The 12594-nt window shown below is 38.8% G+C and overlaps 7 protein-coding genes across 7 annotated transcripts; all 7 read left to right on the top strand.

Annotated features, from left to right (window-relative positions):
* The first annotated feature begins 1878 nt into the window (after positions 1 to 1878).
* Positions 1879 to 2364, top strand: LOC135928570 (protein qua-1-like). Its single transcript, XM_065465026.1, has one exon. The coding sequence runs from the start codon at positions 1879 to 1881 to the stop codon at positions 2362 to 2364; it is 486 nt and encodes a 161-aa protein (XP_065321098.1).
* An 85-nt stretch (positions 2365 to 2449) lies between these two features.
* On the top strand, positions 2450 to 3289 carry LOC135928569 (uncharacterized). The gene has a single exon (XM_065465025.1). The coding sequence runs from the start codon at positions 2450 to 2452 to the stop codon at positions 3287 to 3289; it is 840 nt and encodes a 279-aa protein (XP_065321097.1).
* Positions 3290 to 4236: 947 nt separating this feature from the next.
* On the top strand, positions 4237 to 4623 carry LOC135928568 (merozoite surface protein 2-like). Its single transcript, XM_065465024.1, has one exon. The coding sequence runs from the start codon at positions 4237 to 4239 to the stop codon at positions 4621 to 4623; it is 387 nt and encodes a 128-aa protein (XP_065321096.1).
* Positions 4624 to 5671: 1048 nt separating this feature from the next.
* LOC135928567 (uncharacterized) lies at positions 5672 to 6298 on the top strand. Its single transcript, XM_065465023.1, has one exon. The coding sequence runs from the start codon at positions 5672 to 5674 to the stop codon at positions 6296 to 6298; it is 627 nt and encodes a 208-aa protein (XP_065321095.1).
* A 233-nt stretch (positions 6299 to 6531) lies between these two features.
* LOC135928566 (uncharacterized) lies at positions 6532 to 7005 on the top strand. The gene has a single exon (XM_065465022.1). It carries the CDS (start codon positions 6532 to 6534, stop codon positions 7003 to 7005), a length of 474 nt encoding a protein of 157 aa, XP_065321094.1.
* A 385-nt stretch (positions 7006 to 7390) lies between these two features.
* On the top strand, positions 7391 to 7816 carry LOC135928565 (uncharacterized). The gene has a single exon (XM_065465021.1). The coding sequence runs from the start codon at positions 7391 to 7393 to the stop codon at positions 7814 to 7816; it is 426 nt and encodes a 141-aa protein (XP_065321093.1).
* Positions 7817 to 8633: 817 nt separating this feature from the next.
* Positions 8634 to 9071, top strand: LOC135928564 (keratin, type I cytoskeletal 14-like). Its single transcript, XM_065465020.1, has one exon. The coding sequence runs from the start codon at positions 8634 to 8636 to the stop codon at positions 9069 to 9071; it is 438 nt and encodes a 145-aa protein (XP_065321092.1).
* The last annotated feature ends 3523 nt before the right edge of the window (positions 9072 to 12594 follow it).

Here is a 12594-nt window from a genome sequence, read left to right as displayed (position 1 = left end):
ATTTTGTATTTTTATTGGAATAGACACGAGAATGACGCAGTTCTAAGACGGTTGAAAAAACTTGCGTTGAATATGAAAGAATTCAGGTATAATTGTTAAGTTTAAAATATATTCATAGCTTAAATTCCTAGGAAGAGGGGCGTTGATAGATCTATAATATTAATATTGCTTTAGCTTATCTAGGCAAGTCTTTCGATTTTATTTTTAATTAGTTATTTAATTTTTAAATATTCTATCCCTCAATAAAATATTAAAATTTCTTTCACTTATATTAAATTTCTACAATGTTCAACCGATTAGATTAACCTTAAATCAATTTGAAATTTATCTTAGTAAAGATCAAAATTAGTGAGAAGTCGCCTAAAATTATTATGTTAAATAAGTGATATTTGTTGTTTTAATAAAAAATATCTGCTTGATTTTATCTAAACTAGATATGTGGATTGTTTATTAAAAAAAATTATATCTAGATAACAGTTCCTTTATACTATATTACTGTGATTAGAAAAATTTTTATTACAAGTATTCTTTGGAATATTGTAATTAGACACGAGTTTTAGTCGAATAAATGAAAGTTTAGTGCATCATATTAGTTTTTATATTATTAGAAAATATTTCTGGCGGAAGGGGGAAAGAATTAGGTAAATTTTTCTTGGGGTCTTCTTTCGAGATTGATCCTAAGAATTTGTTTGAGACGAATTTCACAGATACTTTTTCAGGATGACGATAATATTTAATTCTTATAAATAATTTTTATTTTCTAAATTTTATTTTGCATCATTTATACGTTTTGCTTTAATACTATAATAAATGGTTAATATAACTGGTTCTTTAAAAAATGTCTTGAAATTTAATACTGTTTTTAAAAAAATCCGAGAATCATTTATTATAACAAATATTCTATGAATTGTTTGATTTAATCTAAAATATAATTATTTTTAGTTTACAAAACATCTTACAATAAAAAAAAATTAAGGCTATTAAAGGACAGGATGTAGAGATATGATATAGTAAAATACTTGGTGTATTATTATATATTTATATTTTTGTATATGGTTTAGGGCTATAAGATAACATAATGAAGAGTGTTGTGATGATTTAATTAAAAACATATTGACAATTAAATTAAAACCCAAATAAATATCTTTAACTTTTGCATAATTCGATTTCTTAAAATCTCTAAAATACATAATAAATAAATCTTTAATAGAGCTATAAGAAGAGTTGGCTTATCGATTCAAAGTGTTAACAGCAAAACATGTGTTTGATAATGATATGGAAAGAAATCAAATTTAATTGTTATTTTATTTTTTATTAGTTTTTTATTAAACTCATATTCATAGAATTCATGGATGATGGGTAGGGTTGGGCTGAAGAAAAGATACAAGAATAATTTATTATTTAAAATCTATAAAAGACTATGGATAGTTTTGGAATTTTTTGGATTTAGAAAGGGTAATTTTAAATAAAACAAGTTTGAGGTTATTAAAATTTAGATAAACGATTAGAATAGCTATCTGAGATGGGTATGATTAGATACATATTTTTAAATAAATTTTTAAGACGTAGTTAGTATGGAATTAAATTGAATTTAAAAAATTATAGGAAATGGATTTCAAAAAAGGAAGAAAATTTAATTAAAAAATGGATATGTGAAGGAATAGGAAAATGAATAGGAAATGGAGGAATACGAAGAAAGATATGGGAATATAAGGTTAGAGGGAAAAAATATTATATGGGATAGTTGAAAGATTATGGGATGGAAAAATTTCAATAAAAGGGATAGGAGATGGAATTCGAAAATAGATAGGAGAAGGAATTTGTAAAGGGTTGGGAGAAGGAATTTGAAAAGGGATAAGAGATGGAGTTCGAAAAGGGATGGGAGAAGGAATTCGTAAAGAGATAAGAGAAGGAATTCGAAAAGGCATGGGACATGGAATTCGAAAAGGGAGAGGAGATGGAATTCGAAAAGGGATAGAAGAAGGAATTCGTAAAAGGATAGGAGAAGGAATTCGTAACGGGATGGGAGAAGGAATTCGTAAAGGGATAGGAGAAGGAATTCGAAAAGGGATGGGAGATGGAATTCGAAAAGGGAGAGGAGATGGAATTCGAAAAGGGATAGAAGAAGGAATTCGTAAAGGGATGGGAGAAGGAATTCGTAAAGGGATAGAAGAAGGAATTCGAAAAGGGATGGAAGGTGGAATTCGAAAAGGGATGGGAGAAGGAATTCGTAAAGAGATGGGAGAAGGAATTCGAAAAGGGATGGGAGAAGGAATTCGAAAAGGGAGAGGAGATGGAATTCGAAAAGGGATAGAAGAAGGAATTCGTAAAGGGATAGGAGAAGGAATTCGTAACGGGATGTGAGAAGGAATTCGTAAAGGGATAGGAGAAGGAATTCGAGATGGGAGAAGGAATTCGTAAAGAGATGGGATAAGGAATTCGAAAAGGGATGGGAGAAGGAATTCGAAAAGGGAGAGGAGATGGAATTCGAAAAATAGAAGAAGGAATTCGTAAAGGGATAGAAGAAGGAATTCGAAAAGGGAGAGAAGAAGGAATTCGTAAAGAGATGGGAGAAGGAATTCGTAAAGGGATAGAAGAAGGAATTCGAAAAGGGATGGGAGAAGTAATTCGTAAAGGGATAGGAGAAGGAATTCGAAAAGGGATGGGAGATGGAATTCGTAACGGGATAGGAGAAGGAATTCGTAACGGGATGGGAGAAGGAATTCGTAAAGGGATAGGAGAAGGAATTCGAAAAGGGATGGGAGAAGGAATTCGTAAAGAGATGGGAGAAGGAATTCGAAAATGGATGGGAGAAGGAATTCGAAAAGGGAGAGGAGATGGAATTCGAAAAGGGATAGAAGAAGGAATTCGTAAAGGGATAGAAGAAGGAATTCGAAAAGGGATGGGAGAAGTAATTCGTAAAGGGATAGGAGAAGGAATTCGAAAAGGGATGGGAGATGGAATTCGTAACGGGATAGGAGATGGAATTCGTAACGGGATAGGAGAAGGAATTCGTAACGGGATAGGAGAAGGAATTCGTAACGGGATAGGGGAAGGAATTCGAAAAGGGATGGGAGAAGGAATTCGTAACGGGATGGTAGAAGGAATTCGTAAAGGGATAGGAGAAGGAATTCGAAAAGGGAGAGGAGATGGAATTCGAAAAGGGATAGAAGAAGGAATTCGTAAAGGGATGGGAGAAGGAATTCGTAAAGGGATAGGAGAAGGAATTCGAAAAGGGATGAGAGAAGGAATCGAAAAGGGAGAGGAGATGGAATTCGAAAAGGGATAGGAGAAGGAATTCGTAAAGGGATAGGATTAGGAATTCGTAACGGGATGGGAGAAGGAATTCGTAAAGGGATAGGAGAAGGAATTCATAAAGGGATAGGATTAGGAATTCGTAACGGGATGGGAGAAGGAATTCGTAAAGGGATAGGAGAAGGAATTCGAAAAGGGATGGGAGAAGGAATTCGAAAAGGGAGAGGAGAAGGAATTCGAAACGGGAGAGGAGAAGGAATTCGTAATGGGATAGGAGAAGGAATTCGTAAAGGGATAGAAGAAGGAATTCGTAAAGGGATGGGAGAAGGAATTCGTAAAAGAGAGGAGATGGAATTCGAAAAGGGATAGAAGAAGGAATTCGTAAAGGGATAGGAGAAGGAATTCGAAAAGAGATGGGAGAAGGAATTCGAAAAGGGATGGGAGAAGGAATTCGAAAAGGGATGGGAGAAGGAATTCGAAAAGGGAAAGGAGAAGGAATTCGTAAAGGAATAGGAGAAGGAATTCGTAATGGGATAGGAGAAGAAATTCGTAAAGGGATAGAAGAAGGAATTCGTAAAGGGATGGGAGAAGGAATTCGTAAAAGAGAGGAGATGGAATTCGAAAAGGGATAGAAGAAGGAATTCGTAAAGGGATGGGAAGAAGGAATTCGTAAAGGGATGGGAGAAGGAATTCGTAAAGGGATAGGAGAAGGAATTCGTAAAGGGATGGGAGAAGGAATTCGAAAAGGGATGGGAAGTGGAATTCGAAAAGGGATGGGAGAAGGAATTCGTAAAGAGATGGGTGAAGAAAGGGATGGGAGAAGGAATTCGAAAAGGGAAAGGAGAAGGATTCGAAAAGGGAGAGGAGATGGAATTCGAAAAGAGATAGAAGAAGGAATTCGTAAAGGGATGGGAGAAGGAATTCGTAAAGGGATAAGGAGAAGGAATTCGTAAAGGGATGGGATAAGGAATTCGAAAAGGGATGGGAGGTGGAATTCGAAAAGGGATGGGAGAAGGAATTCGTAAAGAGATGGGAGAAGGAATTCGAAAAGGGATGGGAGAAGGAATTCGAAAAGGGATAGGAGATGGAATTCGTAAAGGGATAGGAGAAGGAATTCGTAACGGGATGGGAGAAGGAATTCGTAAAGGGATAGGAGAAGGAATTCGAAATGGGAGAGGAGATGGAATTCGAAAAGGGATAGAAGAAGGAATTCGTAAAGGGATGGGAGAAAGAATTCGTAAAGGGATAGGAGAAGGAATTCGAAAAGGGATGGGAGATGGAATTCGTAACGGGATAGAAGAAGGAATTCGTAAAGGGATAGGAGAAGGAATTCGTAAAGGATGGGAGATGGAATTCGTAACGGGATAGGAGATGGAATTCGTAACGGGATAGGAGAAGGAATTCGTAACGGGATAGGAGAAGGAATTCGTAACGGGATAGGAGAAGGAATTCGAAAAGGGATGGGAGAAGGAATTCGAAACGGGATTGGAGAAGGATATCGAAAAGGGAGAGGAGATGGAATTCGAAAAGGGATAGAAGAAGGAATTCGTAAAGGGATAGGAGAAGGAATTCGTAACGGGATGGGAGAAGGAATTCGTAAAGGGATAGTAAAAGTAATTAGTAAAGGGATAGGGGATGGAATTCGAAAAGGGATAGAAGAAGGAATTCGTAAAGGGATGGGAGAAGGAATTCGAAAAGGGATAGGAGAAGGAATTCGTAAAGGGATAGGAGAAGGAATTCGAAAAGGGATAGAAGAAGGAATTCGTAAAGGGATGGGAGAAGGAATTCGTAAAGGAGAGGAGATGGAATTCGAAAAGGGATAGAAGAAGGAATTCGTAAAGGGATAGGAGAAGGAATTCGAAACGGGAGAGGAGAAGGAATTCATAACGGGATAGGAGAAAAAAATCGTAAAGGGATAGGAGAAGGAATTCGAAAAGGGATAGAAGAAGGAATTCGTAAAGGGATGGGAAGGAATTCGTAAAGGAGAGAAGATGGAATTCGAAAAGGGATAGAAGAAGGAATTCGTAAAGGGATAGGAGAAGGAATTCGAAAAGAGATGGGAGAAGGAATTCGAAAAGGGATGGGAGAAGGAATTCGAAAAGGGAGAGGAGAAGGAATTCGAAAAGGGATAGGAGAAGTAATTCGTAAAGGGATGATAGAAGAAATTCGTAAAGGGATAGGAGAAGGAATTCGAAAAGGGATAGGAGATGGAATTCGTAACGGGATAGAAGAAGGAATTCGTAAAGGGATAGGAGAAGGAATTCGTAAAGGGATGGGAGATGGAATTCGTAACGGGATAGGAGAAGGAATTCGTAACGGGATAGGAGAAGGAATTCGTAACAGGATAGGAGAAGGAATTCGAAAAGGGATATGAGAAGGAATTCGAAAAGGGATAGAAAAAGGAATTCGTAAAGAGATGGGAGAAGGAATTCGAAAAGGGATAGAAAAAGGAATTCGTAACGGGATGATAGAAGGAATTCGTAAAGGGATAGGAGAAGGAAATCGAAAAGGGATGGGATATGGAATTCCAAAAGGGATGGGAGAAGGAATTAGTAACGGGATGATAGAAGAAATTCGTAAAGGGATAGGAGAAGGAATTCGAAAAAATATGGGAGATGGAATTCGTAACGGGATAGAAGAAGGAATTCGTAAAGGGATAGGAGAAGGAATTCGTAAAGGGATGGGAGATGGAATTCGTAACGGGATAGGAGATGGAATTCGTAACGGGATAGGAGAAGGAATTCGTAACGGGATAGGAGAAGGAATTCGTAACGGGATAGGAGAAGGAATTCGAAAAGGGATGGGAGAAGGAATTCGAAACGGGATTGGAGAAGGATATCGAAAAGGGAGAGGAGATGGAATTCGAAAAGGGATAGAAGAAGGAATTCGTAAAGGGATAGGAGAAGGAATTCGTAACGGGATGGGAGAAGGAATTCGTAAAGGGATAGTAAAAGTAATTAGTAAATGGATAGAAGAAGGAATTCGTAAAGGGATGGGAGAAGGAATTCGTAAAGGAGAGGAGATGGAATTCGAAAAGGGATAGAAGAAGGAATTCGTAAAGGGATAGGAGAAGGAATTCGAAACGGGAGAGGAGAAGGAATTCATAACGGGATAGGAGAAAGAAATCGTAAAGGGATAGGAGAAGGAATTCGAAAAGGGATAGAAGAAGGAATTCGTAAAGGGATGGGAAGGAATTCGTAAAGGAGAGAAGATGGAATTCGAAAAGGGATAGAAGAAGGAATTCGTAAAAGGATAGGAGAAGGAATTCGAAAAGAGATGGGAGAAGGAATTCGAAAAGGGATGGGAGAAGGAATTCGAAAAGGGAGAGGAGAAGGAATTCGAAAAGGGATAGGAGAAGTAATTCGTAAAGGGATAGGAGAAGGAATTCGTAACGGGATGGGAGAAGGAATTCGTAAAGGGATAGGAGAAGGAATTAGAAAAGGGATGGGAAAAGGAATTCGAAAAGGGAGAGGAGAAGGAATTCGAAACGGGAGAGGAGAAGGAATTCGAAAAGGAATAGGAGAAGGAATTCGTAAAGAGATGGGAGAAGGAATTCGAAAAGGGATAGAAGAAGGAATTCGTAAAGGGATGGGAGAAGGAATTAGAAAAGGGATGGGAGATGGAATTCGTAAAGGGATGAAAGAAGGAATTCGAAAAGGGATAGGAGAAGGAATTCGAAAAGGGGTAGGAGAAGGAATTCGAAAAGGGATAGGAGAAGGAATTCGAAGGGAAAGGAGAAGGAATTCGTGAGATAAGAGAAGGAATTCTAAAAGGGATAGAAAAAGGAATTCGTAAAGAGATGATAGAAGAAATTCGTAAAGGGATAGGAGAAGGAAATCGAAAAGGGATGGGAGAAGGAATTCGAAAAGGGAGAGGAGAAGGAATTCGAAACGGGATAGGAGAAGGAATTCGTAACGGGATAGGAGAAGGAATTCGTAAAGGGATAGGAGAAGGAATTCTAAAAGGGATAGAAGAAGGAATTCGTAAAGAGATGGGAGAAGGAATTCGAAAAGGGATGGGAGAAGGAATTCGAAAAGGGAGAGGAGAAAGAATTCGAAACGGGAGAGGAGAAGTAATTCGTAAAAGGATATGAGAAGGAATTCTAAAAGGGATAGAAGAAGGAATTCGTAAAGAGATGGGAGAAGGAATTCGTAAAGGGATAGGAGAAGGAATTCGAAAAGGGATAGAAGAAGGAATTCGTAAAGGGATAGGAGAAGGAATTCGAAAAGAGATGGGAGAAGGAATTCGAAAAGGGATGGGAGAAGAAATTCGAAAAGGGAGAGGAGAAGGAATTCAAAAAGGGATAGGAGAAGTAATTCGTAAAGGGATAGGAGAAGGAATTCGTAACGGGATGGGAGAAGGAATTCGTAAAGGGATAGGAGAAGGAATTCGAAAAGGGATGGGAGAAGGAATTAGAAAAGGGATGGGAGATGGAATTCGTAAAGGGATGGGAGAAGGAATTCGAAAAGGGATAGGAGAAGGAATTCGAAAAGGGGTAGGAGAAGGAATTCGAAAAGGGATAGGAGAAGGAATTCGAAGGGAAAGGAGAAGGAATTCGTGAGATAAGAGAAGGAATTCTAAAAGGGATAGAAAAAGGAATTAGTAACGGGATGATAGAAGAAATTCGTAAAGGGATAGGAGAAGGAAATCGAAAAGGGATGGGAGAAGGAATTCGAAAAGGGAGAGGAGAAGGAATTCGAAACGGGATAGGAGAAGGAATTCGTAAAGTGATAGGAGAAGGAATTCTAAAAGGGATAGAAGAAGGAATTCGTAAAGAGATGGGAGAAGGAATTCGAAAAGGGATGGGAGAAGGAATTCGAAAAGGGAGAGGAGAAAGAATTCGAAACGGGAGAGGAGAAGTAATTCGTAAAAGGATATGAGAAGGAATTCTAAAAGGGATAGAAGAAGGAATTCGTAAAGAGATGGGAGAAGGAATTCGTAAAGGGATGGGAGAAGGAATTCGAAAAGGGAGAGGAGAAAGAATTCGAAACGGGAGAGGAGAAGTAATTCGTAAAAGGATATGAGAAGGAATTCTAAAAGGGATAGAAGAAGGAATTCGTAACGGGATAGGAGAAGGAATTCGTAAAGTGATAGGAGAAGGAATTCTAAAAGGGATAGAAGAAGGAATTCGTAAAGAGATGGGAGAAGGAATTCGAAAAGGGAGAGGAGAAGGAATTCAAAAAGGGATAGGAGAAGTAATTCGTAAAGGGATAGGAGAAGGAATTCGTAACGGGATGGGAGAAGGAATTCGTAAAGGGATAGGAGAAGGAATTCGAAAAGGGATGGGAGAAGGAATTCGAAAAGGGAGAGGAGAAGGAATTCGAAACGGGAGAGGAGAAGGAATTCGTAACGGGATAGGAGAAGGAATTCGAAAAGGGATGGGAGATGGAATTCGAAAAGGGATGGGAGAAGGAATTCGTAAGGAGATGGGAGAAGGAATTCGAAAAGGGATGGGAGAAGGAATTCGAAAAGGGATGGGAGATGGAATTCCAAAAGGGATGGGAGAAGGAATTAGTAAAGGGATAGGAGAAGGAATTCGTAACGGGATGGGAGAAGGAATTCGTAAAGGGATAGGAGAAGGAATTCGAAAAGGGATGGGAGAAGGAATTCGAAAAGGGAGAGTAGAAGGAATTCGAAAGGGGATAGGAGAAGAAATTCGAAAAGGGATAGAAGAAAGAATTCGAAAAGGGATAGTTGAAGGAATTCGAAAAGGGATAGGAGAAGAAATTCGAAAAGGGATAGGAGAAAGAATTCGTAAATGGATGGGAGATTTAATTCGTAAAGGGATAGAAGAAGGAATTCGAAAAGGGGGATGAGATGGAATTCGAAAAGGGATAGAAGAAGGAATTCGTAAAGGGATGTTAGAAGGAATTCGTAGAGGGATAGGAGAAGGAATTCGAAAAGGGATAAAAGAAGGAATTCGTAAAGGGATGGGAGAAGTATTTAGTAAAGGGATATGAGAAGGAATTCGAAAAGAGATAGAAGAAGGAATTCGTAAAGGGATAGGATAAGGAATTCGAAAAGCGATAGGAGAAGGAATTCGTAAAGGGATAGGAGATGGAATTCGAAAAGGGATATGAGAAGGAATTCGAAAAGGGATAGAAAAAGGAATTCGTAAAGAGATGGGAGAAGGAATTCGAAAAGGGATAGGAGAAAGAATTCGAAAAGGCATAGGAGAAGGAATTCGTAAAGGGATGGGAGAAGGAATTCGAAAAGGGATAGGAGAAGGAATTCGAAAAGGGATAGAAGAAGGAATTCGTAGAGGGATAGGAGAAGGAATTCGAAAAGGGATAAAAGAAGGAATTCGTAAAGAGATGGGAGAAGGAATTCGAAAAGGGGTGGGAGATGGAATTCCAAAAGGGATGGGAGAAGGAATTAGTAAAGGATAGGAGAAGGAATTCGTAAAGAGATGGGAGAAGGAATTCGAAAAGGGATGGGAGAAGGAATTCGAAAAGGGATGGGAGATGGAATTCCAAAAGGGATGGGAGAAGGAATTAGTAAAGGATAGGAGAAGGAATTCGTAAAGGGATAGGAGAAGGAATTCGTAAAGGGATAGGAGAAGGAATTCGAAAAGGGATAGAAGAAGGAATTCGAAACGGGAGAGGAGAATGAATTCGTAAAGGGATAGGAGAAGCAATTCGAAAAGGGATAGAAGAAGGAATTCGTAAAGGGATGGGAGAAGGAATTCGTAAAGGAGAGGAGATGGAATTCGAAAAATGATAGAAGAAGGAATTCGTAAAGGGATAGGAGAAGGAATTCGAAAAGAGATGGGAGAAGGAATTCGAAATGGGAGAGGAGAAGGAATTCGAAAAGGGATAGGAGATGGAATTCGAAAAGGGATAGAAGAAGGAATTCGTAAAGGGATGGGAGAAGGAAATCGTAAAGGAGAGGAGATGGAATTCGAAAAATGATAGAAGAAGGAATTCGTAAAGGGATAGGAGAAGGAATTCCAAAAGAGATGGGAGAAGGAATTCGAAATGGGAGATGAGAAGGAATTCGAAAAGGGATAGGAGATGGAATTCGAAAAGGGATATGAGAAGGAATTCGAAAAGAGATAGAAGAAGGAATTCGAAAAGGGATGGGAGAAGGAATTCGAAAAGGGATAGGAGAAGGAATTCGAAATGGGAGAGGAGAAGGAATTCGAAAAAGGATGGGAGAAGGAATTCGAAAAGGGATAGGAGAAGGAATTCGTAACGGGATAGGAGAAGGAATTCGAAAAGGGATGGAAGAAGGAATTAGTAAAGGGATGGGAGAAGTAATTAGTAAAGGGATATGAGAAGGAATTCGAAAAGAGATAGAAGAAGGAATTCCAAAAGGTATAGGAGAAGGAATTCGAAAAGGGATGGGAGATGGAATTCGAAAAGGGATAGAAGAAGGAATTCGTAAAGGGATGTTAGAAGGAATTCGTAAAGGAGAGGAGATGGAATTCGAAAAATGATAGAAGAAGGAATTCGTAAAGGGATAGGAGAAGGAATTCGAAAAGAGATGGGAGAAGGAATTCGAAAAGGGAAAGGAGAAGGAATTCGAAAAGGGATGGGAGAAGGAATTCGAAAAGGGATAGAAGAAGGAATTCGAAAATAGATGGGAGAAGGAATTCGAAAAGGGATAGAAAAAGGAATTCGTAAAGAGATGGGAGAAGGAATTCGAAAAGGGATGGGAGAAGGAATTCGAAAAGGGATAGGAGAAGGAATTCGAAAAGGGATGGGAGAAGGAATTCGAAAAGGGATAGAAGAAGGAATTCGAAAATAGATGGGAGAAGGAATTCGAAAAGGGATAGAGAAGGAATTCGAAAAGGGATTAATAAGGAATTCGAAAAGGGATAATAGGAGAAGGAATTCGTAACGGGATAGGAGAAGGAATTCGAAATGGGAGAAGGAATTCGAAAAGAGATTAATAAGGAATTCGAAAAGGGATAATAGGAGAAGGAATTCGTAACGGGATAGGAGAAGGAATTCGAAAAGGATGGGAGAAGAAATTCGAAATGGGATTAAGAAGGAATTCGAAAAGGGATAGGAGAAGGAATTCGTAAAGGGATAGATATAGGAATTCGTAAAGGGATGGGAGAAGTAATTCGTAAAAGGATATGAGAAATAATTCGAAAAGAGATAGGAGAAAGAATTCGAAAAGGGATAGGAGAAGGAATTCGAAGAGGGATAAATAAGGAATTCGTAAAGGGATGGGAGAAGTAATTCGTAAAGTGATATGAGAAGGAATTCGAAAAGAGATAGGAGAAAGAATTCGAAAAGGGATAGGAGAAGGAATTTGAAGAGGGATTAATAAGGAATTCGAAAAGGGATAATAGGAGAAGGAATTCGTAACGGGATAGGAGAAGGAATTCGAAATGGGATTAATAAGGAATTCGAAAAGGGATAATAGGAGAAGGAATTCGTAATGGGATAGGAGAAGGAATTCGAAAAGGGATGGGAGAAGGAATTCGAAAAGGGATAGGAGAAGGAATTCGAAAAGGGATGGGAGAAGGAATTCGAAAAGGGATAGGAGATTGAATTCGTAAAGGGATAGGAGAAGGAATTCGAAAAGGGATAGATATAGGAATTCGTAAAGGGATGGGAGAAGTAATTCGTAAAGGGATATTCGAAGGAATTCGAAAAGAGATAGAAGAAGGAATTCGAAAAGGGATGGGAGAAGGAATTCGAAAAGGGATAGGAGAAGGAATTCGAAAAGGGATGGGAGAAGGAATTCGAAATGGGAGAGGAGAAGGAATTCGAAAAAGGATGGGAGAAGGAATTCGAAAAGGGATAGGAGAAGGAATTCGTAACGGGATAGGAGAAGGAATTCGAAAAGGGATGGGAGAAGAAAAGGGATTAAGAAGGAATTCGAAAAGGGATAGGAGAAAGAATTCGTAAATGGATGGGAGATGGAATTCGTAAAGGGGTGGGAGATGTAATTCGTAAAAGGATAGGAGAAGGAATTCTAAAAGGGATAGAAGAAGGAATTCGTAAAGAGATGGGAGAAGGAATTCGTAAAGGGATAGGAGAAGGAATTCGAAGAGGGATTAATAAGGAATTCGAAAAAGGATAATAGGAGAAGAAATTCGTAACGGGATAGGAGAAGGGATTCGAAAACGGATGGGAGAAGGAATTCGAAATGGGAGAGGAGAAGGAATTCGAAAAGGGATGGGAGAAGGAATTCGAAAAGGGATAGGAGAAAGAATTCGTAAAGGGATGGAAGATGGAATTCGAAAAGGAATAGTAGAAGGAATTCTGAAAGGTAGAGGAGAAGGAATTCGAAAAGGGATAGGAGAAGGAATTCGAAAAGGGATGGGAGAAGGAGTTCGAATAGGGATAGGAGAAGGAATTCGTAACGGGATAGGAGAAGGAA

The sequence above is a fragment of the Gordionus sp. m RMFG-2023 genome, chromosome 4, assembly GCF_954871325.1.
Source record: "Gordionus sp. m RMFG-2023 chromosome 4, tfGorSpeb1-WG-v2, whole genome shotgun sequence".
Classification (NCBI taxonomy): domain Eukaryota; kingdom Metazoa; phylum Nematomorpha; class Gordioida; order Chordodea; family Parachordodidae; genus Gordionus; species Gordionus sp. m RMFG-2023.
This window is presented reverse-complemented; position numbering and strand designations above follow the sequence as displayed.